The 27,498-nt window shown below is 41.2% G+C and overlaps 1 protein-coding gene across 2 annotated transcripts; it reads left to right on the top strand.

Annotated features, from left to right (window-relative positions):
- The first annotated feature begins 1,298 nt into the window (after positions 1 to 1,298).
- On the top strand, positions 1,299 to 27,209 carry LOC131114480 (C-terminal-binding protein 1). Of its 2 annotated transcripts, XM_058064326.1 has the most exons (12): positions 1,299 to 1,512; positions 11,796 to 11,950; positions 15,493 to 15,637; positions 15,719 to 15,822; positions 15,900 to 16,002; positions 16,869 to 16,993; positions 17,178 to 17,267; positions 19,559 to 19,689; positions 21,496 to 21,623; positions 23,226 to 23,340; positions 23,480 to 23,701; positions 24,224 to 27,209. In XM_058064326.1, the coding sequence occupies exons 1-11, from the start codon at positions 1,473 to 1,475 to the stop codon at positions 23,673 to 23,675; spliced, it is 1,332 nt and encodes a 443-aa protein (XP_057920309.1). In that variant the 5' UTR covers positions 1,299 to 1,472; the 3' UTR covers positions 23,676 to 23,701; positions 24,224 to 27,209. The 2 variants fall into 2 exon arrangements, with proteins under 2 accessions (XP_057920309.1, XP_057920308.1); XM_058064325.1 differs by having other exon boundaries at positions 1,300 to 1,512; positions 23,480 to 27,209.
- The last annotated feature ends 289 nt before the right edge of the window (positions 27,210 to 27,498 follow it).

Raw genomic sequence — 27,498 nt, 5'->3', positions numbered from 1 at the left:
TGATGTGAAAGGTCTTAACAGACAAGAAGAGCCCAGCTACCTCAACTCAAACCGTAACTAACATAGCTAAAGTAATGGTAATGGTTTAATTTCATTTGAACATGCATCAGATTACAATTGAATGCATCACATAATCAGTTCACAGTTCCACATGTCCAAAAGGAGTAGGAAGAAGCAAAGCTTATTAAATCCTACCCCTCCATCTGGTACTTTTACAATCAGTAACTGTTACATTTGTTCACTTCCTGCTTTCCTAATACAGTTTGAGTTTTGTATTTGTTATTTTTTTGTCACGTACATAAGTACGATATGATATGACCATACAATGACATAATGGGTACCATAGTAACCGTCAATATAAAAACTGTCAATATAAAAATGGCTAAATTAACATTTTTTTTTACATTTGTTCACTTTCTGCTTTCCTAATATAGTTTACGTTATTTTTTGAATTTTATTTTTGTCACGTACCAAAGTAGGAGGTGATATGAGCATCCAATGCCATAATGGGTACCATAGTGCGTGTCAATATAGTGATATGTATAGCACATCATGACTGGTTCAAGACTCTTCATCCTTGTATTTAGCAAACATCAACTGCTTGTATTGTTTCTTGAATTGGCTCATCGTTGTGCATTGTTTGATTTCCTTACTCAATCCATTCCATAGTTTGATTCCACATACTGAAATGCTGAAAGTGTGTAGTGTAGTGTAGTGTAGTGTAGTGTAGTGTAGTGTGTGTCTCTGTCTAACTAAAAAAGCCGGTTTGGTTATTCAAACACATTCCAGTTCTTGTCATGAAAATATTTAATTAAGACACAGTTGTTTATTAAAAAAACAAGAGTTTAAAAAAAACCCTTAGGACTAATTTTTTTTTTTTTAAATCACTTCAATAGTCTAAAACTGTGTCCTTTTAAAGAAAGTATCAGAAACAAGTTTGTCCTCTCTTGCAACAGCCTTGTAATTGCATAACTCTTTTTTTTTTCTTTCCTTGCGCTTTAGTAGACAAAAGATGATTTTTGGTTCGGGTTAGCTCCTCCCCAGTTTTGCTTGCTTGGATTCAAACACACACATGCACACACACTCACACACACTCACACACACACACACACACACACACACACACACCATCTCTTTCACATCGGCCTTCCTGCCCTCCCTTAAATACAGCAGTGCTTGTATTGGCTGGGTTTGCTTTGCTTGGGCCTGACACAGACATAGAGAGAGAGGGAGGGACGGGGAGATTTGCTGTAGCAGAAAGTGGAAAAAAAAAAAAAATCGTAGGGAGGGGTGAGGCACACCGAGAGTGAGCGAGCGAGTGGCGGGGACGGAAGGGAAGGCAGAGCGAGGAGAGGGGGAGCACATGTGTATGCTTGTCACTGAGGGAGGTGAGGTAGTTGGCCGCGGCCGCCATATGCTGACTGGATTGTTGTTCATATGCGCTGCGTGAAGACTTGCATGGGGAACACGTCATGGGAAGCTCACATCTCCTCAACAAAGGCATGCCTCTAGGTAAACAGCAAGCTTTCGTGTGTGTGTGTGTGTGTGTGTGTGTGCCAATATTTGTGAACTCCTCCCCTCCCCCTTTTTCTCTTTTCCCTCCCTGTGCTTCCTTTAATTCTGCCATACTATTATTATCTTTTCATCTATTCAGTCTCTCGCTCACCTCACAAGAATGCTTAGCCTTTTATTTTGCTGCTGTGTGTGTATGTGTGTGTGTGTGTGTGTGTGAGAGACGAGGCAAGCCTCTGCTATTGAAGGCTGCTTGAACATCTCGTATAGGTGGTGACTTAAAAAATGAGCCGTTTTCTTCGAGGGCTGGCGTGAACCTGACACATATTTTCCCTTTTCATTGTGTTTCTTTCATGCCGTGTCTTGAATGTCACTCGTTACAATTCAAACACACACTCGAGGGCAGGAACGTGCCCACAAACACGCACACAGGTGCGACTACGGCTGGAAAAGACTGTTCTAGAAAAGAGAATGGGCGGGTGAGAATGGATGTGAATGGATGTGCATGGTGGAGATTTTGACATCTGTGATGTCATCAACAGGCTGCGGGCGATGTTGAGGATAAAAGTGGATGCTGTGATGTTTGTTTTTTTTTTTTATACTATTGCATCCTTCTTCAAGACCGGGGGGGGGGGGGGGGGGGCTGTGTCCCACAGCTCGAGAGTCCAAGGTCACAGGAAATAACATCCATCACTTACGGCTCAGAGAGAATCACCACCGCCGATCTATAAAACACGGCATTGATCTGCTTTCCACACAAAAGTGAAGCTCATTCAAGCTTTCGATGGCCGTTTCTGATCTGATTGGGAATTTAGATTAGAAAACCGTCACACTTGGAGTCCAACTGAATGGACTACAACATGATACAGCTTCACTGGATAAAAACAGATACAAGGTTAGGTTCATTGAAAGTCAACTCCTGCAATATTGCAATATTGTGCAGGGTGTTTGATCGTATGCTATCATTCAAATTATGAAGCGATTTCACTCCACTTAGAAGTGAACACTAGTGTAGTTCTGGTTAGAACACTTCACATACAAATGGCAGAGCAACAACCAAAACACAGGAAAATCAAAAAGCTAGAACAGTTGCGTTCGGCACAGTCTGCACACCATGGACTACGTGAACTACAATTTGCAAGTCAAGTCCACATCGTTTCGGGGACATATATTACCGTGACACAGTCTCAACAACACAATCTTATTCTGGTTGAATAATGCAGGAACTTAAAGGAAATACATTAGTGTCATTTATTAATTTTGCGAAAATACTACAAGAGCTGACACGATGAAGGCCAAGGCGGCGCCAACCTAATCGGGATTTTACATGGTGCCCTGGTGACCCCCTCCATCACCGATTTACATACAAAAGACACTGAATGTCATTAATTTGCAAAATAACATATGACCTAATTATTGGCGCCCCCTGGAGGCCAGAATGCCCTTAGCATCCATTCGTCTATCTTTCCTAACAAATTACGTAAATTACGGCGGCCGAGTGGTTAGCGCGCAGACCTCACAGCTAGGAGACCAGGGTTCAATTCCACCCTCGCATGTTCTTGCATGTTCTCCCCGTGCATGCGTTGGTTTTCTTCAGGTACTCCGGTTTCCTCCCACATTCCAAAAAAAAAACATGCTAGGTTAATTGGCGACTCCAAATTGTGTAGGTATGAATGTGAGTGTGAATGGTTGTTTGTCTATATGTGCCCTGTGATTGGCTGGCCACCAGTCCAGGGTGTATCCAGAATAGGCTCCAGCACCCCTGCGACCCTCGTGAGGAAAAGCAGTAGAAAATGAATGAATGAATGAATGAATATTTCTGGTTGAATAATGCAAGAACTTAAAGGAAATACATTACAGTGTCATTTATTAATCTTGTGAAAATACAGCGGCGCCAACCTGGTGACCCCCTCCATCGCCGATTTACATACAAAAGACACTGAATGTCATTAATTTGCAAAATAACATATGACCTAATTCTTGGCGCCCCCTGGAGGCCAGAATGCCCTTAGCATCCATTCGTCTATCTTTCCTAATTGACCAGCAGGCTCTGCTAACAAATTCATTCATTCATTTTCTACCGCTTTTTCCTCACGCGGGTCGCGGGGGTGCTGGAGCCTATGCCAGCTGTCTTTGGGCGAGAGGCGGGGTACACCCTGGACTGGTGGCCAGCCAATCACAGGGCACATATAGACAAACAACCATTCACACTCACATTCATACCTATGGACAATTTGGAGTGGCCAATTAACCTAGCATGTTTTTGGAATGTGGGAGGAAACCGGAGTACCCGGAGAAAACCCACGCATGCACAGGGAGAACATGCAAACTCCACACAGAGATGGCCGAGGGTGGAATTGAACCCTGGTCTCCTAGCTGTGAGGTCTGCGCGCTAACCACTAGTCCACCGTGCCACCCTGCTAAGAAATTACGTAAGGTGGAATGGAATCCACAGAAAAGATTTGTGTTTATTTTCTAAACCCTGAGTTTGAATCCGTCAGTGACTGTTTCTTGTTGACATTTTGCTAATTAGCAGTCATGTGTTATGGAACTTGGAGAAGAATCTCTTCTCTAATCGTATTCATCTATAGCTAATGTGTAAGCGCAGCCAGGGAATAGAACAGTACATCTACTGTACATGCAACTACATCGTCATGCTGAATTGCTGTGACACGAGGCTGCGGGCAAACCTGTTGGCCTGCACTTCACAACACTAAGGTCCAGTTATTGCGGCTACAACAGCTTCCACTCATCTGACAAGATGTGTCTATGGCTATATTTTTGTCCGTTCCTGAGGTCAGAGGTCACTAATGTTAGACATAATTGTCTAATTGTTCCACATCTCTGTCCTCCAAACGTACAACTCTCTAAAATGTCTTGAGAGCATGAAGAATCATGATTCAAGGCAGGGTCAGCGGTCTAGTTATCATGCTGAATAATTGATTTGCACTGTTTCCTGATACTTATACTTCCATACTAGTATACTTCCATACTAGTATGGATGCTACAAATAGATATGCATCCAAATGTACATCCAGATATTCTGCATTCCAATACATGATTAAAGCACAAGAGTACATTGTAAGAGTGTAAGACAGTGTAACAGTGTAACAGTGTAAATGATCTACCTATAATGGACAACATTTGAGCCCATCGTCCAGTGGAACACATTCATTCATTTATGAGGCAGAGCGCTAAACTTTTAGAAAATCTTTTAGAAGATTTGGATTTATTTTTCAAGGCAAGAATATTGTGTTCTATGGTTATACTATGGAAAAAACATATTTCATCAGGAAAAAAAGTTTGTTTCTACCTTTTTCCGTTCTTTAGTAATCAGCAGTAAAGCAGTAAAACATAGGTAAGTTTTAGGAAAATATCAGTTCCCAACAAAAAAGGGATAAAAAGAGAATTAAAAAAAAACTTTCAGCTAGACACTTTTTTTTGCTTTTGCGACAGTTCAAATATCTAAATAACTATAACACAACTCTGGACTGGTTTTAGGAAAATATCAGTTCCCAACAAAAAAAGGGAGAAAAAGAGATTTTTTTGGAAAACTTTCAGTTTGACCCTTTTTTTTGCTTTTGCGACAGTTCAAATAGCTAAATAACTATAACACAACTCTGGACTGGTGGCCAGCCAATCACAGGGCACATATAGACAAACAACCATTCACACTCACATTCATACCTATGGACAATTTGGAGTGGCCAATTAACCTAGCATGTTTTTGGAATGTGGGAGGAAACCGGAGTACCCGGAGAAAACCCACGCATGCACAGGGAGAACATGCAAACTCCACACAGAGATGGCCGAGGGTGGAATTGAACTTGTGTCTCCTAGCTGTGAGGTCTGCGTGCTAACCACTCAACCACCGTGCAGCCTCAGTGGAACACAGATACAGTAAATAATCTGTGTGTCTGATATATGTATGCTAATATATCTGATGTTACACAGTCTATTTTGGTCAAAAAGATGTCCTACTGAACTGCCCATCACTGATGTTGGTCTGTCTTGTTCCCTGAGAGTTACTGAATGATAGGCCAGCAGGGCCCACCCACTTGCTCTCCCTGCCAGCAGATGTTTTTTTTCCATCTTTAAATGTCACTCACAGCAAGTCAGAGAGGGATTTTACTCTGATTGCACATTTTCCAAGCAGCACCATTTCTATACTGTCAGATGTAATTTAGTGTATTACTTTTGGCTGAGTCATTAGTGTCCAGATGCAGGCTTTCAGAGCAAAACTTCGGTTTTCTATGTCAACCATCGCAGACTGATCAGGATTGTACAACAAAGTAAAGCCATAGATGGATGGATGAGACTAGAGTTGTGGCCCCACAAGCCATTACAAAGCATTTTTGGACTCTGACAGCTCCCATCAGTTAGCCTGAGGCAAATGAAAGATAGACAGTTGGTGCCAGTACTTGTGAATATTACAAGAGGTCAGGGAGCCAAGAGATGGATGAAGTTTGAGGGGAAAAAGTGAGTAGAATGAGAAGAAAATCTGTGCAATTATTAAATACAATGAATGAATTTAAAGCAGGGGTCTCAAACTCAATTTACCTGGGGGCCACTGGAGCTAGGGTCTGGGCAAGGCTGGGCCGCATCAGGTTTTCCAAAAAACAACAAAAACGCATTTATTAAAAACAGAAAAATATACAAACTTTTTCAGTGCTTTGGTTCCGATTTTCTACAATAAAAGCTCTGATAAAACATTCCACTGTTCTCAAATGTCTTACTTTTTATTTTTACAAAATAAGATGAAAAATAAGAGAATAAGAAAAGAAAAATAAGAATAAAGAAAATCAATCAATCAGTAATAAATAAATAAATATAATAATAATAATAATAATAAAAACTTAAGAAACCACATATAGTTGGTGGGTATTAAATTATTTTTTAAATTAAAATTAAAATGAACAAAGCATTATTAGAGCCCTGTAGACATGACAAAACACGACTAGTCACATTTATACTTTTTTTTTATTTACAACATATTCCGCAACTGCAGGGTCTTGAGACACATGCTAACTCGCAAACTAGAGAGCTAGCGACGGTAGCCTTCAAGTTATTTCCTTTAAACTTAAATAGCCAAAAACTTACCACTTCCACACGGATAGGGAGGATAACTCATTCATTCATTCATCTTCTACCGCTTTTTCCTCACGAGGGTCGCGGGGGGTGCTGGAGCCTATCCCAGCTGTCTTCGGGCGAGAGGCGGGGTACACCCTGGACTGGTGGCCAGCCAATCACAGGGCACATATAGACAAACAACCATTCACACTCACATTCATACCTATGGACAATTTGGCATGTTTAGCATGTTTAGCATAAACATTTAGCATGTTTTTGGAATGTGGGAGGAAACCGGAGTACCCAGAGAAAACCCACGCATGCACGGGGAGAACATGCAAACTCCACACAGAGATGGCCGAGGGTGGAATTGAACTCTGGTCTCCTAGTCTGAGCGCTAACCACTAGACCGCCGTGCTGCCCTCCTTTAAACTTAAATAGCCAAAAACTTACCACTTCCACACGGATAGGGAGGATAACTATTAACAGTTATTTAACCTTTAACATGAACATTAATCAAACGTAATAATTTTTTCTGGGTACATGATACCATACAGCATCCATATCAAACTTGCGCGGTTCGCACTAACATTAAACTTTTATATCAAGGCGGGGGCCTCAAACTAAAAACACATCTGGCCCGCGGGCCGCATGTTTGAGACCCCTGATTTAAAGGGTATTCAATGAGACTGAAATGTACAGTGTACATTTAGGGGTTTGATCAATGAGTGGGTATGTTTGTTGTCTCTGTAGAATAGACATAGAGAACTAAGGAGTGTGTTATCATTTAGTGCACTCAGCAGTCAATGCTGCTGGTCCTCCCAGGGTCACACTTGCTGCTGGAATGACAGCTATTTCCTCTCTCACTGTAACCAAATGGGATCCGTACAATAACTCGGAATCCCTTCTTTTCTCCCAAAACACGACTCTAAACATGGTGCACTTTTGTCTTAAAGGTCAATTCTATATTTTTCCCTGAAGTATCTTTTTTTTCCGAAGCCCTACAGTCCAGAGAACTTTTATCTTCTGCCAATTTACTGCTCATAAATAAGATGGTCTCTGGTATGGATCAGTCAACACCAGAGTTCCTTCTGCTCAAGCTGAACGTGAGGATCTTAGCTATGGTCCATTGATTCTGCACTGACGTGTAAGTGCAGTGGCCTCCAGGAAAATCCTATTATAGAAAGATCATGTTTTACCAGGGCACATCAGAGACTGCATGAACATGTATTTAAATTTCATCTTGTTGGTCTCCCTTCACTGTGGAGCAGCTTCATTGGATCATGTTTCATTGTGGAATCTGATGTTGCTGATAAGAATGTGATGCAGAGGTGAGATGGTGCTCAACTATGAGCTTTCTTTGCTGGGAAAGGACTAATCCCAGGAGTGCTGGATCACAAATGTTGCTATCATTACCATTATTTCTCCTGCTTGTAACCTGGCTATATTATATAATAATATAAAGTTCACAGTTCCACATGTCCAAAAGGAGTAGGAAGAAGCAAAGCTTATTAAATCCTCCCCCTCCATCTGGTACTTTTACAATCAGTAACTGTTACATTTGTTCACTTCCTGCTTTCCTAATATAGTTTAAGTTTTTTTTTTACTTTATTTTATTCATTTTTATAGGGCGGCACGGTGGACGAGTGGTTAGCGCGCAGACCTCACAGCTAGGAGACCAGGGTTCAATTCCACCCTCTGCCATCTCTGTGTGGAGTTTGCATGTTCTCCCCGTGCATGCGTGGGTTTTCTCCGGGTACTCCGGTTTCCTCCCACATTCCAAAAACATGCTAGGTTAATTGGCCACTCCAAATTGTCCATAGGTATGAATGTGAGTGTGAATGGTTGTTTGTCTATATGTGCCCTGTGATTGGCTGGCCACCAGTCCAGGGTGTACCCCGCCTCTCGGCCGAAGACAGCTGGGATAGGCTCCAGCACGCCCCGCGACCCTCGTGAGGAAAAGCGGTAGAAAATGAATGAATGAATAAAGTAGAATTTGTTAAAAATAACACTAAGTGCTGCAACGTCAACAGTTTATTTTAGATAAGCGCATGTTCCCTGGAGCTAATATTACATACGTATTCAGCCAATTTCACTTGCCAGGAATAAACTTAGACTTATTACAAATGTCAGTTTTCCTCCCACATATGTATCTTACTGTTTCAGTTAAAAAATATGTATCATCTCATTTATTATTTCAGTTTGTAGGTGTTGCAAAGTAAAGCAAAGTAAAGATGCAAGCAACACACCTGACCGCAAAGGAGAAAGAAAGTCCTTGAAAAATCCCATTGAGGCCGTGGTGTAGTGGTTAGCATTAAGGACTTCGGAACAAACACCCTGGGTTCGAATCTCCCCTAGTATTCGCCAGGAAGGGCATCCGGAATATAAAGTGTTCAAACCAACATCATTATGCGGATCAAAAGATCCGCTGTGGTGTCAAGTCAATCAAGAAAAAGCCAACAGAAACAAACAATCAAGACTGGTTCTTTGGAATATTTGGCACCGAGGCCAATAGAGTGATGTCAGAATTGGAATTTAAAGCGGACTCTTTAATAACTTGGCTACTTTATTGGCGTGTGCTCTCATGCAACAGGAAAACTCTATGACTCCATCTGAAGGCCATTTGAGAAGATCCAGGAAGATTGCCAGTGGAAAGACAGAAGTAGTATTTAATGGAGGCATCAGTCTGCTAAAAACAGATGCAGAACAGTTAGAAAAGGAGGATGGATCATCTCGAGATCAACAAAATCTTGCTACCACAATTCAGATTGCCAAATCATAGTCTCTCAGGATTGACCGTACATTTGAGAGAACCAATGAGGTCCACTGATATGGCAATGAAATGGCAAAGTAAGGAAAGGTTGATATATGTGATTCAGACCTTCGGTCTCGGGTTGATACTGGCACGCGATTAATTGGAGTGGATACTGGGGAGTGGATACTGGCACGCGATTAATTGGCGTATGTGATAAGTGAGTTTATCACATAGTACAGTATTAATTGTCCCTGTACCCTAGAAAGCGCCCATGAATGATACGGGAAAAGGCCGAAAATGATACTGTGTCAAAGCCCAGGGCAGTGATACTGATAAAATATAGACTTTAACCATGTCCAGTATCAGCCCCGTAGCTGTCCACTCAGAGCGTGCTGCTCTGGTATCGTGCCCGTGAAACAACCAATCAGAGAACAGCACACGAGTGCTTAGTGCCTAGTGCTTCTCCAGTCACCAAAAAACCCAAACTTGATTAATGGAACTTTAATTGTCAGACATTGATAAGATAAGACTGTTGATAAAATATTATTGTTGAAATATTTTTGCAATTATTGTGTTTACACTGTTTAGATATAATACATGGAATAAACTGAACATTTTCTGGAAACAAAATGGTCTTTTGATGAAATAGTACGTGATAATAAGCTCATGATTAAATAGTATGTGATAATAAGATCATCACATGGTTTGTCTGGTATCAGGCCCAGTATCATGCCCCCAAGTGTCAGTATCAGCCCGAGACCGAAGTAGTTAGTAGCAGATTCAAACGTCTTGAATAGACGTTCGTCAATACTACATGGGACTTGATGGAAACTGTCCTTTGTGCCAATACATGGTAATCAATTGCGCTATGGCTGCTCAGCTACTGGAGGGCAATTTTGGGACAGATTATCAGTGGCGTACCTTTGAATCAGTGGTGTTTCGGCTTTTCAACTAGGGATCAACCGATATGGTTTTTTTTGGGGCCGATGCCGATACCGATTTTTTTCCATCCTTAGCCGATGGCCGATTTTGCATGGGCCGATATTTGTGGCCGATACTGCTTTTGATTCCTCAATTTACATGAAAAAATGACCATTATAGGTTATCACATGGTTTGTCTGGTATCAGACCAGGTATCATGCCCCCAAGTGTCAGTATCAGCCCGAGACCAAAGCTGGCCTGATACCAGACAAACCATGTGATGATCTTATTATCACATACTATTTAATCATGAGCTTATTATCACGTACTATTTCATCAAAAGACCATTTTGTTTCCAGAAAATGTTCAGTTTATTCCATGTATTATATCTAAACAGTGTAAACACAATAATTGCAAAAATATTTCAACAATAATATTTTATCAACAGTCTTATCTTATCAATGTCTGACAATTAAAGTTCCATTAATCAAGTTTGGGTTTTTTGGTGACTGGAGAAGCACTAGGCACTAAGCACTCGTGTGCTGTTCTCTGATTGGTTGTTTCACGGGCACGATACCAGAGCAGCGCGCTCTGAGTGGACAGCTACGGGGACTGATACTGGACATGGTTAAACTTTTATCAGTATCACTGCCCTGGGCTTTGACACAGTATCATTTTGGCCTTTTCCCGTATCATTCATGGGCGGTTTCTAGGGTACAGGGACAATTAATACTGTAGTATGTGACAATAAGATCATCACATGGTTTGTCTGGTATCAGGCCCAGTATCAGTATACCTGGCCTGACACCAGACAAACCATGTGATAACCTATAAATATTCCAGGTCTCATGTTTAAAGAAATATTTATTGAAATGTAAACACTGAACACAGTAGGATTCAGCTTTCTTAAACACACATTTAAACGGCATTATCAACTTTAAAAGGAATAAATATTCAACCATGTGCAAAACATTTCTGTCATAGTTTAAATTTATGTAGCATCGATGTGATGACTGCTCCTCCGCAGCGTGACGCGCACCCCCCCCCCCCCCCTCCGCAAAGTTGCACAGTTGTTAATTCTTGTTCTGCTCAACTAGTGAGAGTGCTTTTATTCGTCTGTTGCGTTGGTATGTGATGTTTTTGGGATTTCTTGTTGTCACACCGTGACTTAAACTGTTATGCCTAGCGATCACACGCGTATCAGCTGATACCGATACAAGGAAAAACGCAAATATCGGCCCGATGTCGATCTTTACTTTCAACACTAGACTGTGCAGCCAACTACAGGGTGATCAAGCCCGAGTGAGCCTGTGTCTAATGTCCAATCACGAGTAGATTAGTGCCTGGAATAGGGGGAGTGTGTTTGGTCAGATCACAGCTAGGCAGTGAAAAAATGCGCCGTTGGATCGGGTTGTCAAACTGCCCCCTTTACCCCCCCATACCGTGTCATTGAAGAGGGATTTCAAACTTCATTGGGGTCGTCAGGTGGGCCTCAGCCTCCTTCAACCTAAACCTGTTCTTCTTTGAATGTTTGCAGGCATCAGACCGCCGATCATGAACGGGCCCATGCACCCGCGGCCGTTGGTGGCTTTGCTGGACGGGCGTGACTGCACTGTGGAGATGCCCATTCTGAAAGATGTCGCGACCGTGGCGTTCTGCGACGCTCAGTCCACACAGGAGATCCACGAGAAGGTCAGTCATTTGACTAGAAACTCCGGCAGTTCCTACATCTAAGATTTTGTATCACTTGGTGAGATAGTTTCACCACATTGAGGATAGAAACAAACGTCTCAAAGCAAGATGAATGTTACTCGCTAATCGTCTGAAATGCTACTCAGCGTCTTGAAGCATAAACGTGAAGGACAAGTAGATAGCGGTGAAAAACAACAAGGACAAGGGCCTGAACTCACAGTTAGTACTACACTGTGTGTCACGCCCACATGGCGCTGCAGCCACTATGACTACAACACATAGCATATTTGAAATGGGCTTGTATGTCTGGCAGGGTGATGCCTCGTTCTGGGTGGTTGCCTGGCACCGTCTCTCTGTGAACGCGCTCAGTAGGCCACAACATGGCACAAACAGATGGTGCACTCATTGAGGAGCATTTTTATCTCTCTGAGAAGCAACCGGCAACCTGATGGTGTAATTAAAAGTGCTTCTGAATTGCATTTGAAGCGCATGGCGTGGACATCCTGGCAACAAACGGTGACTGGAAATCAATTAAATGACAAGGACAGATATTGTACAGTATCTCTGCATACTTTGATTTCCCCTATTTATCTTATGCGTATACTTGAATAACCATCACTATGCAGTTTTGTCTCTGGAATCAATATTGCAGTGGAGAAATGATTGCATGTGGTAATAAAGTCTATATTTCCCTTGTGATATAAAGATTATTATTATTATTCATACATAAGGTATTATAATGTTGAGACAAATATGTCACATACTGTATTGTTCATTCATTCATTCATTTTCTACCGCTTTTTCCTCACGATTGTCGCTGGAGCCTATCCCAGCTGTCTTCGGGCGAGAGGCGGGGTACACCCTGGACTGGTGGCCAGCCAATCACAGGGCACATATAGACAAACAACCATTCACACTCACATTCATACCTATGGACAATTTGGAGTGGCCAATTAACCTAGCATGTTTTTGGAATGTGGGAGGAAACCGGAGTACCCGGAGAAAACCCACGCATGCACGGGGAGAACATGCAAACTCCACACAGAGATGCCCGAGAGTGGATTTGAACCCTGGTCTCCTAGCTGTGAGGTCTGCGCGCTAACCACTAGTCCGCCGTGCCGCCCCCATACTGTATTGTAATTACCGACTATAAGTCGCTACTTTTTTACCAAACTTTCAACCCTGCGGCTTATTCAGTGATGCGGCCAATTTATGTAATTTTTCTAACGGCTTTCAAGTAGAAAAGGTAAGATTAAGACCGGTGGAATATATGCGTCGAGGAAGACTGCAACTTCTTGTCTTGTGCATAAATTAAATTAGCGTGAACATACCCTCATCATAGAAAATGCAAAAAGAAAAGGCATATGACGCAGCTTTCAAGCTAAAAGCAATCGAGCTGTCCGATAAAGAAGGAAACAGAGCTGCTGCACGTAAACTTGGCATAAACCAATCGATGGTGAGACGCTGGAAACGGCAGCAGGAAGAACTGGAGCAATGTAAAAAAGACGAAAAAAGCTTTCAGAGGTAATAAAAGCAGGTGGCCCGAACTGGAAAATGATTGTTAAGTTATATTATTAAAACTTTGAAAACTCTCTCTGTGTACAGTCTTTCTTTGTAAATATGTTGACATGTTTTAATGTGGGCACATGCGGCTTATATACAGGTGCGGCTTGTGTATGTACAAAATCGCTTTTCCTCTAAAAATGTAGTGGATGAGGCTTATAATCAGGTGCGCTCTATAGTCCAGAAATTACGGTACACAGTAATAGTCTGGGGCTGACTGGCCATTGGGAGTATGGTATGAGTTTTCCCGGTGGGTCAATCAATTAATTTCCGATTGACAGGCATTTACTGTATTTTTCGGACTATAAGTCACACTTTTTTTCATAGGTTGGCTGTTCCTGTGACTTATACTCCAGAGCGACTTATAAATGAAAAAAGTGTTTATGTTACATAAACAATGGACACCTTTTCTGTTTCTGTTTATTTTTTGTGTAGCTGAATAACCATTGTGTTAGCATATCTTACACCTATTCAGCGTGTTTTCTATTCGTTTATTAATGTTAGAACTTGCCTTGTTAGAATCTTAGAATCGACTTATACTCCAGTGCGACTTATGTATGTCTTTTTCTACCTAATTATGCATTTTTGGCCTTGTGCGACTTATACTACGGAGCGACTTATAGTCCAGAAAATACAGTATGGTAACAACCGTAACACAACAACGCAACTTCGCAGCTTCAGACGTAACACACAGAACAAGTAATGTTCGTATGGGGGGCATTTTGAGCAAGGGGCAATGTGCCAAGTTGCTGGTTCGATTCCTACCCCGGACAGTTTACATTTTTTAAACAAGAGGAGGCTTCTAATGTATTTACACTGTATTTTCCTTTGAAATAACTACTCTTTGGGGCTGCATGGTGGTCGAGTGGTTAGCGCGCAGACCTCACAGCTAGGAGACCCGAGTTCAATCCCACCCTCCGCCATCTCTGTGTGGAGTTTGCATGTTCTCCCCGTGTATGCGTGGGTTTTCTCCGGGTACTCCGGTTTCCTCCCACATTCCAAAAACATGCTAGGTTAATTGGCCACTCCAAATTGTCCATAGGTATGAATGTGAGTGTGAATGGTTGTTTGTCTATATGTGCCCTGTGATTGGCTGGCCACCAGTCCAGGGTGTACCCCGCCTCTAGCCCGAAGACATCTGGGATAGGCTCCAGCACCCCTTATTTAGTTATTTAGATATTTGAACTGTCGCAAAAGCAAAAAAAGGGTCAAACTGAAAGTTTTTCAAAGAATCTCTTTTTTGTTGGGAACTGATATTTTCCTAAAACTTACCTATGTTTTACTGCTTTACTGCTGATTACTAAAGAACGGAAAAAGGTAGAAACAAACTTTACACACAATATTCTTGCCTTGAAAAATCAATCCAAATCTTCTAAAATATTTTTTAGATTTTTTTAGATTTTTTCTAAATTGTCCATAGGTATGAATGAGAGTGTGAATGGTTGTTTGTCTATATGTGCCCTGTGATTGGCTGGCAACCAGTCCAGGGTGTACCCCGCCTCTCGACCGAAGACATCTGGGATAGGCTCCAGCACCCCTTATTTAGTTATTTAGATATTTGAACTGTCGCAAAAGCAAAAAAAGGGTCAAACTGAAAGTTTTTCAAAGAATCTCTTTTTTGTTGGGAACTGATATTTTCCTAAAACTTACCTATGTTTTACTGCTTTACTGCTGATTACTAAAGAACGGAAAAAGGTAGAAACAAACTTTACACACAATATTCTTGCCTTGAAAAATCAATCCAAATCTTCTAAAATATTTTTTAGATTTTTTTAGATTTTTTCTAAATTGTCCATAGGTATGAATGAGAGTGTGAATGGTTGTTTGTCTATATGTGCCCTGTGATTGGCTGGCAACCAGTCCAGGGTGTACCCCGCCTCTCGACCGAAGACAGCTGGGATAGGCTCCAGCACCCCCGCGGCCCTCGTGAGTATAAGCGGTAGAAAATAAATGAATGAATAACTACTCTGTGTGTGCAGGTGCTAAATGAAGCTGTGGGAGCGCTGATGTACCACACCATCACTCTGATGAGAGAAGACCTGGAGAAGTTCAAAGCGCTCCGCATAATCGTGCGCATCGGCAGCGGCTACGACAACATCGATATCAAATCCGCTGGCGAACTCGGTGAGACAGCAATGAGTCCAATTGGCCGACAGCCTGCCAGCAAGCTGTCGCTAAGTTGTCACCCACTCTCACTGCCAACAGGAATAGCTGTTTGTAACATGCCGGCGGCCTCCGTGGAGGAGACGGCCGACTCCACGCTGTGCCACATCCTCACCTTGTACCGACGCACCACATGGCTGCATCAGGTATGACTAAGCGACTTCAATATAACAATATTGTGCTTAGGTTTATCATCTGTCATATACTGCTATGCTACATGCAGGCCCTGCGAGAAGGAACACGGGTTCAAAGCGTGGAGCAAATACGCGAGGTGGCTTCAGGAGCTGCGAGGATCCGAGGGGAGACACTGGGACTGATTGGACTAGGTCAGTTAACACAATTAACAAACATTGGACTGAGGCTCTTCCGCAGTCTATGTAATACAGTAAACCTCGGAACTGGGTTCGACTGCACAGTCAAACTTCAGTTTTCGTACGCTCCAGTTTTTGTAGGATTCAGTGCCCAAACAAAACACTTTCCATATTGGTGTCCGTGCATTGTTAATTGTTAATTGTGTTGGTATTTTGGGAATGGCATTACATTTCCTATGAGGAAAATTGCCTCGGTTTTCATATGTTTCGTTTTTTTGTCAACTTATGGAACAAATTCATCATGAACACCAAGGTACCACTATATTTAGTTCTTAACAAATGAAACTGTGAAATGATAAAGATTGAATTATGAATTACATTTCCTCTTTTGCATGTATATACAGTAAACCTCGGATATATCGGATTCAATTGTTCCCACTGGTTTTGTCCGATATAAGCGAAATCCGTTATATGCGTATACCGGAAAATGTCCGTTTTACGCATATAACGGATTTATATCCGCTATATGCGTAAATCGGATTTTACCTGTACCTGGACGCCCAGGCAACGCTGCAAACGCTGCAAATGACGTCGTATAGCGAGCGGCCTGTCACGATTCGGCGAATCGGAGCGCCACGATGCGGCCATCCGATATATGCCAGGGAAATTTAATGGAAATGCATTGGAACGGGACTGGAGATTTTGTCCGAAATAGGCGAAATCCGTTATAAAAAATCTGATATATGCAATGAATTTTTATTGGAAATGCATTACAGAAAAATCGGTTCTTTTTTATCTGTCCGTTGTGAGCGAATTTCCGATATATCCGAGTCCGATATATCCGAGGTTTACTGTATTAAAGTGTGCTTGTGTGTCTGAAGGTCGGGTGGGCCAGGCTGTTGCTTTGCGAGCTAAGGCTTTCGGCTTCAACGTCATTTTCTACGACCCCTATTTGGCTGATGGCGTCGAAAGATCACTGGGCCTTCAAAGGGTCACCACACTACAGGTAGGAACACAAATTCATCAACCGATACTATCAGAGGTATGAAGAGAAACTATAATGGCCAATTACAATATAGTCAGCAATGGCTATAAAAATATAAATACGCTAGAAACAAATATCAGTATTACAGTTATACTTGAGTTGTGTTTTTTTTATAGTTAATTTGTATCCCTTTTTACTTCCATAGGATCTGCTCTTCCACTCCGATTGCGTCTCGCTGCACTGCAGCCTGAATGAACACAACCATCACCTGATCAACGACTTCACCATAAAGCAGGTACAGGACCAGCGGCACTATCTATCACAGGGGTGGGCAAACTTTTTGACTCGCGGGCCGCATTGATTTTACAAAAATTGACGGGGGGCCAGACTATATATTTTAAACATATAATTCTAACAGTCCACCTGGAATGATTGTATCTGTAAAGGTGTCATGCAACCTGCTTTATGTGCTTGTGTGCTTTTTTTCAGGAGCACTTTGTAAACAGCAGATCACATCAAATAAACAAATTGATTAAAAAAAAACTACCTAAACCATCAAAAGGTTGGCTAAAGCCATGATGTCAGGTTGTATGTTAAGTTTCAATGAAATACTTTGGAAAGAACGTGCGGGCCATATTTAAACACTTGGCGGGCCGGATGTGGCCCCCGGGCCGTAGTTTGCCCACCCCTGATCTATCAACTCAGCTAAAATTACTAGCATTTGTGCAACTCAATAATACCGTATGAGGATTTATCACATAGTACAGTATTAATTGTCCCTGTACCCTAGAAAGCGCCCATGAATGATACGGGAAAAGGCCGAAATGATACTGTGTCAAAGCCCAGGGCAGTGATACTGATAAAATATAGACTTTAACCATGTCCAGTATCAGCCCCGTAGCTGTCCACTCAGAGCGCGCTGCTCTGGTATCGTGCCCGTGAAACAACCAATCAGAGAACAGCACACGAGTGCTTAGTGCCTAGTGCTTCTCCAGTCACCAAAAAACCCAAACTTGATTAATGGAACTTTAATTGTCAGACATTGATAAGATAAGACTGTTGATAAAATATTATTGTTGAAATATTTTTGCAATTATTGTGTTTACACTGTTTAGATATAATACATGGAATAAACTGAACATTTTCTGGAAACAAAATGGTCTTTTGATGAAATAGTACGTGATAATAAGCTCATGATTAAATAGTATGTGATAATAAGATCATCACATGGTTTGTCTGGTATCAGGCCCAGTATCATGCCCCCGCGTGCTAGTATCAGTAGTGTACCTTTGAATCAGTGGTGTTTTGGCCTTTCAACTAGGGATCGACCAATATGGTTTTTGTTGGGCCGATGCCTATACCGATTTTTTTCCATCACCCTGAGCCGATGGCCGATTTTGCTTGGGCTGATACTGAAAAAATGATCATGCCCCCAAGTGTCAGTATCAGCCCAGGGCTGATACTGACACTTGGGGGCATGATACCTGGCCTGATACCAGACAAACCATGTGATAACCTATAAATACAGTATGACACGTTCTTCACAACTGCAGCGATCTCTACAGGGATCTTCTATTCTATGTAATATTTAAAAAATTGTTAGTCTTTTAATCTTGGATATAGTAACGAAAGATACAAAAATATAATGGTTTTACAAAGAGAAATTCATTATTGATGTGCAATTTCTGCTACACAAATAATATTGACCAAGTACAAGAACTTTGGAAATCCAATAACAATCGTTATATTTCATGTCCGCCACTGTCACGCATATTAATTAGCATCGCCTCTTGTTTTGCTTCTAATACACACCAGCTGCAAAGCAAAAAGCTCGGCTATACTGTAGTCATGGGGGTAAATTATGTCACGTGAATAAAAGGTTAGGCAAATTATGTATTCATATCTAAAATTCATGTGTTGTCCAGTCATTATGATTATCATTGACTTGAATGTTTTGCGAGTACAAGGTTTTATTTGACATTATTTTTTATAAATGTAACATTCATTCATTTTCTATTGCTTATACTCACGAGGATCACGGGGGGTGCTGGAGCCTATCCCAGCTGGGGGTACACCCCAGCAAATCACAGGGCACATATAGACAAACAACCATTCACACTCACATTCATACCTATGGACAATTTGGAGTGGCCAATTAACCTAGCATGTTTTTGGAATGTGGGAGGAAACCGGAGTACCCGGAGAAAACCCACGCATGCACGGGGAGAACATGCAAACTCCACACAGAGATGGCCGAGGGTGGAATTGAACTCGGGTCTCCTAGCTGTGAGGCTAACCACTCGACCACTGTGCAGCCCATAAATGTAACATTGTTATCTTATTATGTGCTTTTTACAATGTGGCGGTGATTGAATACTGCAAAAATGTTTTGAGTGCACCTCAACTTTTTTAACGTTTTTAAGGCAGCAGGTTCGCAAAACGTGACAAGTGCAGCTCATGAAGAACGCAGTCATTCTGTACAAGCATCAAATTGCGATGTTTACCTCAATAACTAATTTTTTCTGTCTGTGGTTGTCATCAGGCTTAGCAGACAATAACTGAACTCTGATGACGTGTGTTTTAAAGATGCGTCAGGGGGCGTTTCTGGTCAACACAGCCAGGGGGGGTCTGGTGGATGAGAAGGCCCTCGCTCAAGCCCTGAAGGACGGGAGGATACGTGGAGCTGCCCTGGACGTTCACGAGACAGAGCCTTTCAGGTGATGAAAAGGATCACATTCAATGCCTAGAAAAATGTATTCACCCTCTTTGAATATTTCATCTTTTTATTGTTTTTAAAATTAATTCGTGATCAAATTACACAATTGTGTCAAATAAGGAAAAATATATAGTGAAACAGAGAGTCAGGTGCTCTCTGTTTCACTAACTGTGCCATTGAAAACATCAATGCAAACGTTTACTTTACCTTATATGTTTTTTGTTATTTGACACATTATTATTATTATTATTATTATTTGCATGCATGTCAAGTGGTTGTAGTGTAAAAACACTGGTGTCTGGGAGGTGCAGTCTCTGGCTCATTAGCATTCCTGCTACAACTGACTACAACTGGTTTCAAACTCACTGGGCATTCCACGGATTTCAGTTAAATCCATAGTTAAAAAAATGGAAGGATATGGTATTTTTCTGGGCTGCACGGTGGTCAAGTGGTTAGCACGTAGACCTCACAGCTAGGAGACCAGGGTTCAATTCCACCCTCAGCCATTTCTATGTGGAGTCTGCATGTTCTCCCTGTTTTCTCCGGTTTCCTCCCACATTCCAAAAACATGCTAGGTTAATTGGCCACTCCAAATTGTCCATAGGTATGAATGTGAGTGTGAATGGTTGTTTGTCTATATGTGCCCTGTGATTGGCTGGCCACCAGTCCTGGGTGTTCCACCGTCTCTCGCCCGAAGACAGCTGGGATATTTGAACTGTCGCAAAAGCAAAAAAAAGGGTCAAACTGAAAGTTTAAAAAAAAATCTATTTTTCCTCTCTTTTTTGTTGGGAACTGATATTTTCCTAAAACTTACCTATGTTTTACTGCTTAACTGCTGATGACTAAAGAACGGAAAAAAAGGTAGAAACAAACTTTTTTTTGCTGATGAAAGATGTTTTTTTCCATAGTATAACCATAGAACACAATATTCTTGCCTTGAAAAATCTATCAAAATCTTCTAAAACATTCACATTTGGTTGTTTGTCTATATGTGCCCTGTGATTGGCTGACGACCAGTCCAGGGTGTACCCCGCCTCTCGCCTGAAGACAGCTGGGATAGGCTCCAGCACCTACCGCGACCTTCGTGAGGATAAGCGGTAAAAAATGAATGAATGAATGGTATTTTTCTCAATCTGCCTAAAGCTGGACATCCTCACTAACTGAGTGATCGGGCAAAAAGATTGATGAGAGAGGTCACAAAGATCTTCACCAGTCGTCGCTCTATGAAAGCAAAACAGTTGACATGAAATCCAATTTGGAATTTGCCCAAATGAAGAGGAAGCGTAATGGTGGCAGCATCATGTCGTGGGGATGATTCCCAAACAAAATCTGGCAGGCTTGTCACGGCAGAGAGGAAGATTTCTTTTCCGGCAAGACAATGACCCCAAGCATACAGAAAAAGCTGAACACAGAACTGGTTCAAAAACAAGAAGGTAAATGTTCTCAAATGTCTGAGTCAAGTCCCAGATCGTAATCCAATCAAGGATTTGTTGCTAGACTTGAAAAGAACTGTTCACACTTGATCCCGGAGCAACATGGCAGAGTTTGAGCTGTTTTGAAATGAGGAATTCTGGAAATTTGCAGGGCCCAGATGTGCCGGTCTGATTGAAACATATCCACACAGACTCAGTACAGTTTGACATGAAAGGACCGTTTTTTGCAACTTTTTGCCCAAAAAGCCAAATGACATTGACCATAATTTCATTTATAAAAGCAAGAAAAGGTTGAAATATCAAAGGTATAGATAAATAAAATGATTCTACAGAGTAGAATCATTTAGTTATAGCTGTTCTTGTCCTTGTTACAGTTTCAGTCAGGGCCCGCTGAAGGATGCTCCCAATCTGATCTCCACTCCTCATGCTGCCTGGTACAGCGAACAGGCCTCATTGGAGATGAGAGAGGAGGCCGCCAGGGAGATTCGGAGGGCAATCACAGGTATGCACACTAGCCATGTATACATGGACCCAAATATTCCAATTCCATTCGGGTTATTTGCTCAAACGGAAAGAGTGTAACCTTTGTATACACCTCATTCCGAAACAAAAGTGCCAATCCCAATGATTATATAATCGGATTCACAGAGGTGGAATATTCCTTTCCCTAATCCGATTGAGGTATCTTGTACCCGCTCAAACTGAAAGTTGTCAGACTGCGTTGTTCTTCGTGGTATTTTTCTTCTTCTGTTGTTTATTGGCGGTTGGCAAGCAGCTTTCATGTGCATTAGCGCCATCCGTGGAACAGAATCTAAACCAGGGTTCTCAAACACGCGGCCCACGGGCCAAATGTGGCCCGCAGGACACTAGTTTGAGGCCCCCGCCTTGATATGAAAGTTTAATGTTAGTGCGGCCCGCGCAAGTTTGATATGGATGCTGTATGGTATCATGTACCCAGAAAAAATTATTATGTTTGATTCATGTTCATGTTAAAGGTTAAATAACTGTTAATAGTTATCCTCCCTATCCGTGTGGAAGTGGTAAGTTTTTGGCTATTTAAGTTTAAAGGAAATAACTTGAAGGCTACCGTTTAGGTCGCTAGCTCTCTAGTTTGCGAGTTAGCATGTGTCTCAAGACCCTGCAGTTGCGCAATATGTTGTAAATAAAAAGAGTATAAATGTGACTATAGTCGTGTTTTGTCATGTCTACAGGGCTCTAATAATGCTTTGTTCATTTTAATCTGAAAAAAATAATTTGTCTACCCACCAACTATATGTGGTTTCTTAAGTTTTTATTATTTGCAGTTTTATTATTATTATTATTATTATATTTATTTATTACTGATTGATTGATTTTCTTTATTCTTGATTTGTTTGTTTATTTTTCATCTTATTTTGTGTAGAAAAATAAAAAGTAAGATATTTGAGAACAGTGGAATGTTTTATCAGAGCTTTTATCGTAGAAAATTGGAACCAAAGCGAAGTTTTTGTAATTTTTTTGGTTTTAATAAATGCGTTTTTTTTTTGTTTTTTTTTTTTTAAACCTGATGCGGCCCAGTCTCACCCAGACCCGAGCTCCAGTGGCCCCCAAGTAAATTGAGTTTGAGACCCCTGCGAATGCTCAGATATGACGTAACACGCAGCTCGAGATGTTCTTCGATTTAAAAAAATGGAGGCGAGCAATCGGCACTGGACTGCTGGGAAAAGTTTGTTTTTGATTCAAACTAAATTTCAAGACTGGACGAACGAAAAACTGTCAATACGGAGTTATTCCAACAAGTGAAAGAAAAACTGGAGGAAGTCGGTATCACGTGATGTTGGTGTTTACGTTTTACTGGGCATGCCCTATTGACTATTCTGGTTGATTATAGCGACGCATGTAGACACGCGATTGGAATATTCCTTTCCATGTATACCATTGCTTTCGGAAAGGTCATTCGGAAAGATTCCATTCGGAAAGAGAAAAACTCCTCATGTAAACGTGGCTAGTATCCAAATTTAAAATGTTTAATGTTATTTTAATGTTTATTAAAATATAGAGTAGTGTCATTGACAGCTCACTGACTGATTGACTGACAGACTCTTCAATGTCTCTCTGTGTTCAGGCCGTATTCCAGACAGTCTGAAAAACTGCGTGAATAAGGAGTTCCTAACTCAGAACAACCACTGGGCAGGAGTGGATCCAGCTACTGTCCACCCAGAACTCAATGGCGCCTACAGGTAATGGCAACATTATAAGCACACTTTTTAAGTGTCCCTCAAACAGGGTGACTGGGGTGATCCCAGAAAAGGGGGTAAGGGGCTCAACAAGTTCCCAATCGAATTATTGAACATTAAAACATCTAACTCCCACTCCCAGGTACCCACCAGGGGTTGTGAACTTGCCAACCGGTGGCCTACCGCCTCCCGTTGAAGGCATCGTGCCCAGCGCTGTGCCCATCACACACACTTTACCGCCTGCTGTCACACACCCTCCACATGCACCGTCGCCTGGACAAAACACAGTCAAGCCACCAGAGGGCGACAGAGAACAGCATCCAAATGATCAACTGTAGTTCTCAACCCTTTCAAAGTCATCACGGCAAGTCCCTACACATCTAAATTAAGTGAACAGTTTGATGTCTAAACAACTACTGATTCCAAATGTCGCTTGTTCACACTCCAAAGAGAAAGTAGAAGATGGTACCAGTCATGGTCATAAAAAGGAAAGACTATTTTGCTCATTTGGAGAAAAAAAAGAGTAAATCAGTTGTCTTAAGACTGTGGTATTTTCAGACTTAGAGGAGCAGGTTTCATGTCTTTCTATATTTTTGTCATTTCCTTTGTTTGACAAGCAAGCAAAAGTAGTAGGCTATGAAATGAATGTAAGCTGTGTGTGTACAGTTTTTAGACTACCGGTATTTGTAGTCCAGTATTGAGAAAGACTAGGCTTCCAATATGTGATCTGCCTCAATTGGCTTAACCACTTCAAAATTTTTCTTTCTGCGTTTTCTCCGAAGAGGCAGCTTTATTTGCACACCATCTCAGGAAATTATGTTTCCGCAGTTTCTCAAATTGAAGACTTTCATTTTCTGCCACTTAGTGCTTTTTTTTTGTTCTTCAGACTGCTGGCCTTTTCTTGTCCCACTCCATGTTGGAAATCAAACTTGAAGAGCTTAAGTTCATGCAACGTTTGCTGTAGTTTTTGCGATGTTTAAGGGGCATGCAATTTTCGGACTTGTAAATGTTCAACACCAACATTGAGGGCTGGTGAAATGAAAGACTGTAGAAAGGTGGCAAAATGGTATGCTTGGCTGGGCCAACTCCATCACCGGTAGAAACATAGTTTTGACACGCTGTGCTGAGATGCTATCCTGTAGCATTTTTTTTTTTTTAATTGGTAAAATGTGTACTATACCTCCTTCCTGTCTTCATGATCCCAGAGCTTCCGCAGTGACATGTAGTATTCAATAGAGCAGTGATTTTCAACCTTTTTTGAGCCACGGCACGTTTTTTTCATTGGAAAAATCTTGTGGCGCACCACTAACCAAAAATGTTCCAAAATGTCACCACGACCTCACACGTGCATCAATAAGTCTACCGGAGGAACAAGGTAGGTGTTACCACACGGACCAATATTACATTGCTCTGCCAGTCTTTACACCACATGACCAGTTTTTCTCTTTCCGAATGACCTTTCGGGAAACAATGGTATCCATAGAAAGGAATATTCCAATCTCTTGTCTACATGCGCTGTGAAAATCAACCAGAATAGTCAATAGGGCATGCCCAGTAAAACGTAAACATCAACATCACGTGATACCGACTTCCCCAAGTTTTTCTTTCACTTGTCGGAATAACTCCGTATTGACAGTTTTTCGTTCGTCCAGTCTTGAAATTTAGTTTGAATCAAAAACAAACTTTTCCCAGCAGTCCAGTGCCGATTGCTCGCCTCCATTTTTTTAAATCGAAGAACATCTCGAGCTGCGTGTTACGTCATATCTGAGCATTCGCAGGGGTCTCAAACTCAAACTCTCTCAAACTTCGTCTGTCCAGTCTTGAAATTTAGTTTGAATCAAAAACAAACTTTGCTTAGTCCAGTGCCGATTGCTGGCCTCCATTTTTAAAACTGAAGAAGGTCTGGATCTGCGTGTTACGTCATATCTGAGCATGCGCTGAAAGAACGCACCCGGGATCAATTTAAACAGGAAAAGATCAAATTCAATCTTGCTAATATTTTATAATTAAATTTAGAATTAAATTAAATTTTATAATTAAATTTATAATTAATTATTAATTAATTTAAAAATATATAATTAATTTATAATTAAACTCAGGACATGTTTTATATAGATATATATTTTCTTTTTTAATAAAACTGCACTTGTGAATGGCGTATAGAAGGGTTTAGATTCAGTTCCACAGATGGACAACAGAAGAAGAAAAACACCACGAAGAAGAACGCAGTCTGACAACTTTCCGTTTGAGCGGGTACAAGATACCTCAATCGGATTGGTTAAAGGAATATTCCATCCCTGTTCAATTCTTTCCGTTTGAGCAAATAAACCAAAGTGAATTGGAATATTTGGGTCCATGTATACTATTGACATAATGGCTATTGACATAATATTTGCAAATGATGATTAATAAATGCTAATTATAAAAAGTGATATTGGCACACCTGACGCTTTCTCAAGGTACACTAGTGTGCCGCGGCACAGCGGTTGAAAATCACTGCAATAGAGTGTGACAAGGTTTTGCGCTAAATCGACAAATGGTTCACAAACTAATGGGTGTGTTGCTTCACGTTCTGTTGACGGTTCAGTTTTGACTCCTCTGCTTTCTGACATCAACTGAGGTGGCATGGCGAGATAATTGTACTAGAGGTTATCTTCCAACGTGAAGGTTGCTGGTTTCAATCTCAGTCCTCCTGTGATTATGTCGAAGTATCCGTGGGTATCCGTGCTTTGATTCAATTTACCGTTATGTTGGTTATTTTCTTTTAGTCATTTATAGAAAATAAATGCTTTTTGAAAGTCAATACTCTAGCAATCACAATCCCTTTAACATTTCATGATGGGTCCTTACTAAGTATACCGTTTAGCCACCGCTGTGCTCTCCGTGTCTCTGTACATAATATGGTGTTCTGCCTGCCTGTGTCAATGTGACTTGGTTGTATCTGTGTCTAAAAAGCAGCACTGGGAAAAGAAGTGGTGCATTGTATTCTCCTGAAGGCATCGTAACTAAGACTTCCATTTGAATCCAATAAAAAATAATTATAATGTAGGGGACTTGATTAGTCTATGGTTCAAACCAGGGATAAGGAACCAACCTCCAGGGTCCCATTTAAGCCCCACAAGAGCATTTCATCACAGCACATTCTCACGAGCTGTTATAAAAAGCTCAAAAGAAATCCAGAAATGCTCATAATCTTCTTTAACTGAGATTAAGCAGAAAATAATAATACAAAGTTTGTATTCTTGGAAGATGGGTCAAGTCACGTTACTTTTAGGACCCCACTCTACCAGTGTCTGAGTAGTGAACAGTCCACTGTTGCCTACCTGTTCTTCTTTAGGGTGAGGTAGTAATACGTAGCAATCAGGGATGGAAATTTCACATCCACATTACTTTTGGGTCTCCTAAAACCTGAGATTGTGCCAAAACCTCATCGGAGTGTCTCAATTAGATTAGCATATCATTGTATTTTCGGGACCTTTGGAATTCCCAAAGGAATTCTCTGATATTATGATATTATTCGAACCTGACACATTCCTCACAAGATGCCTGTCACCATTCAGAGGAGACACTTTTTAAAGAGAGTGCATTATTTCCATGGCAACCTTCATGGAAAATGCTGTCATCAAGCACATGAACTCAAAAATGGCTCCTTGAAATTCCATCCCTGGTAGTGACACACAGTCCGCTGTTGCCTACCCTTTTGTCCCTTTTATGGTTAAGTAGTAGGCGTAGCAATATACAGTATATATATATTCTATATTCTACAGTAAATATTATTTTTGGTCAGACCTGACAAAGATATGTTTGTGATTGTATGCATTTGTATGAATTATTTTAAAAGGAAATAAAACCGTGGAAGATGATGCCTTTGATTCGTTTTTCTAGTCTTGATTTGTTTACAACACAAACTCCCTTGCGGCACGGTGGAGTGGTTAGCGTGCAGACTTCACAGCTAGGAGACCAGGGTTCAATTCCACCCTTGGCCATCTTCAGAATTTTACATGTAAGCATAATGGTAATGGTTTAATTTCATTTGAACATGCATCAGATTACAATTGAATGCATCCCATAATCAGTTCACAGTTCCACATGTCCAAAAGGAGTAGGAAGAAGCAAAGCTTATTAAATCCTACCCCTCCATCTGGTACTTTTACAATCAGT

This window comes from Doryrhamphus excisus, chromosome 2 (genome assembly GCF_030265055.1).
Source record: "Doryrhamphus excisus isolate RoL2022-K1 chromosome 2, RoL_Dexc_1.0, whole genome shotgun sequence".
NCBI classification, from domain to species: Eukaryota; Metazoa; Chordata; class Actinopteri; order Syngnathiformes; family Syngnathidae; genus Doryrhamphus; species Doryrhamphus excisus.
This window is presented reverse-complemented; position numbering and strand designations above follow the sequence as displayed.

Bases quoted from the DNA above. Each gene is read 5' to 3' on its own strand.
- LOC131114480 (XM_058064326.1), top strand. From the start codon at position 1,473: ATGGGAAGCTCACATCTCCTCAACAAAGGCATGCCTCTAG. The intron at 16,003-16,868 runs GTCAGTTAACAC...GTGTGTCTGAAG, and splicing joins ACTGGGACTGATTGGACTAG to GTCGGGTGGGCCAGGCTGTT. The intron at 23,341-23,479 runs GTAATGGCAACA...TCCCACTCCCAG, and splicing joins GAACTCAATGGCGCCTACAG to GTACCCACCAGGGGTTGTGA.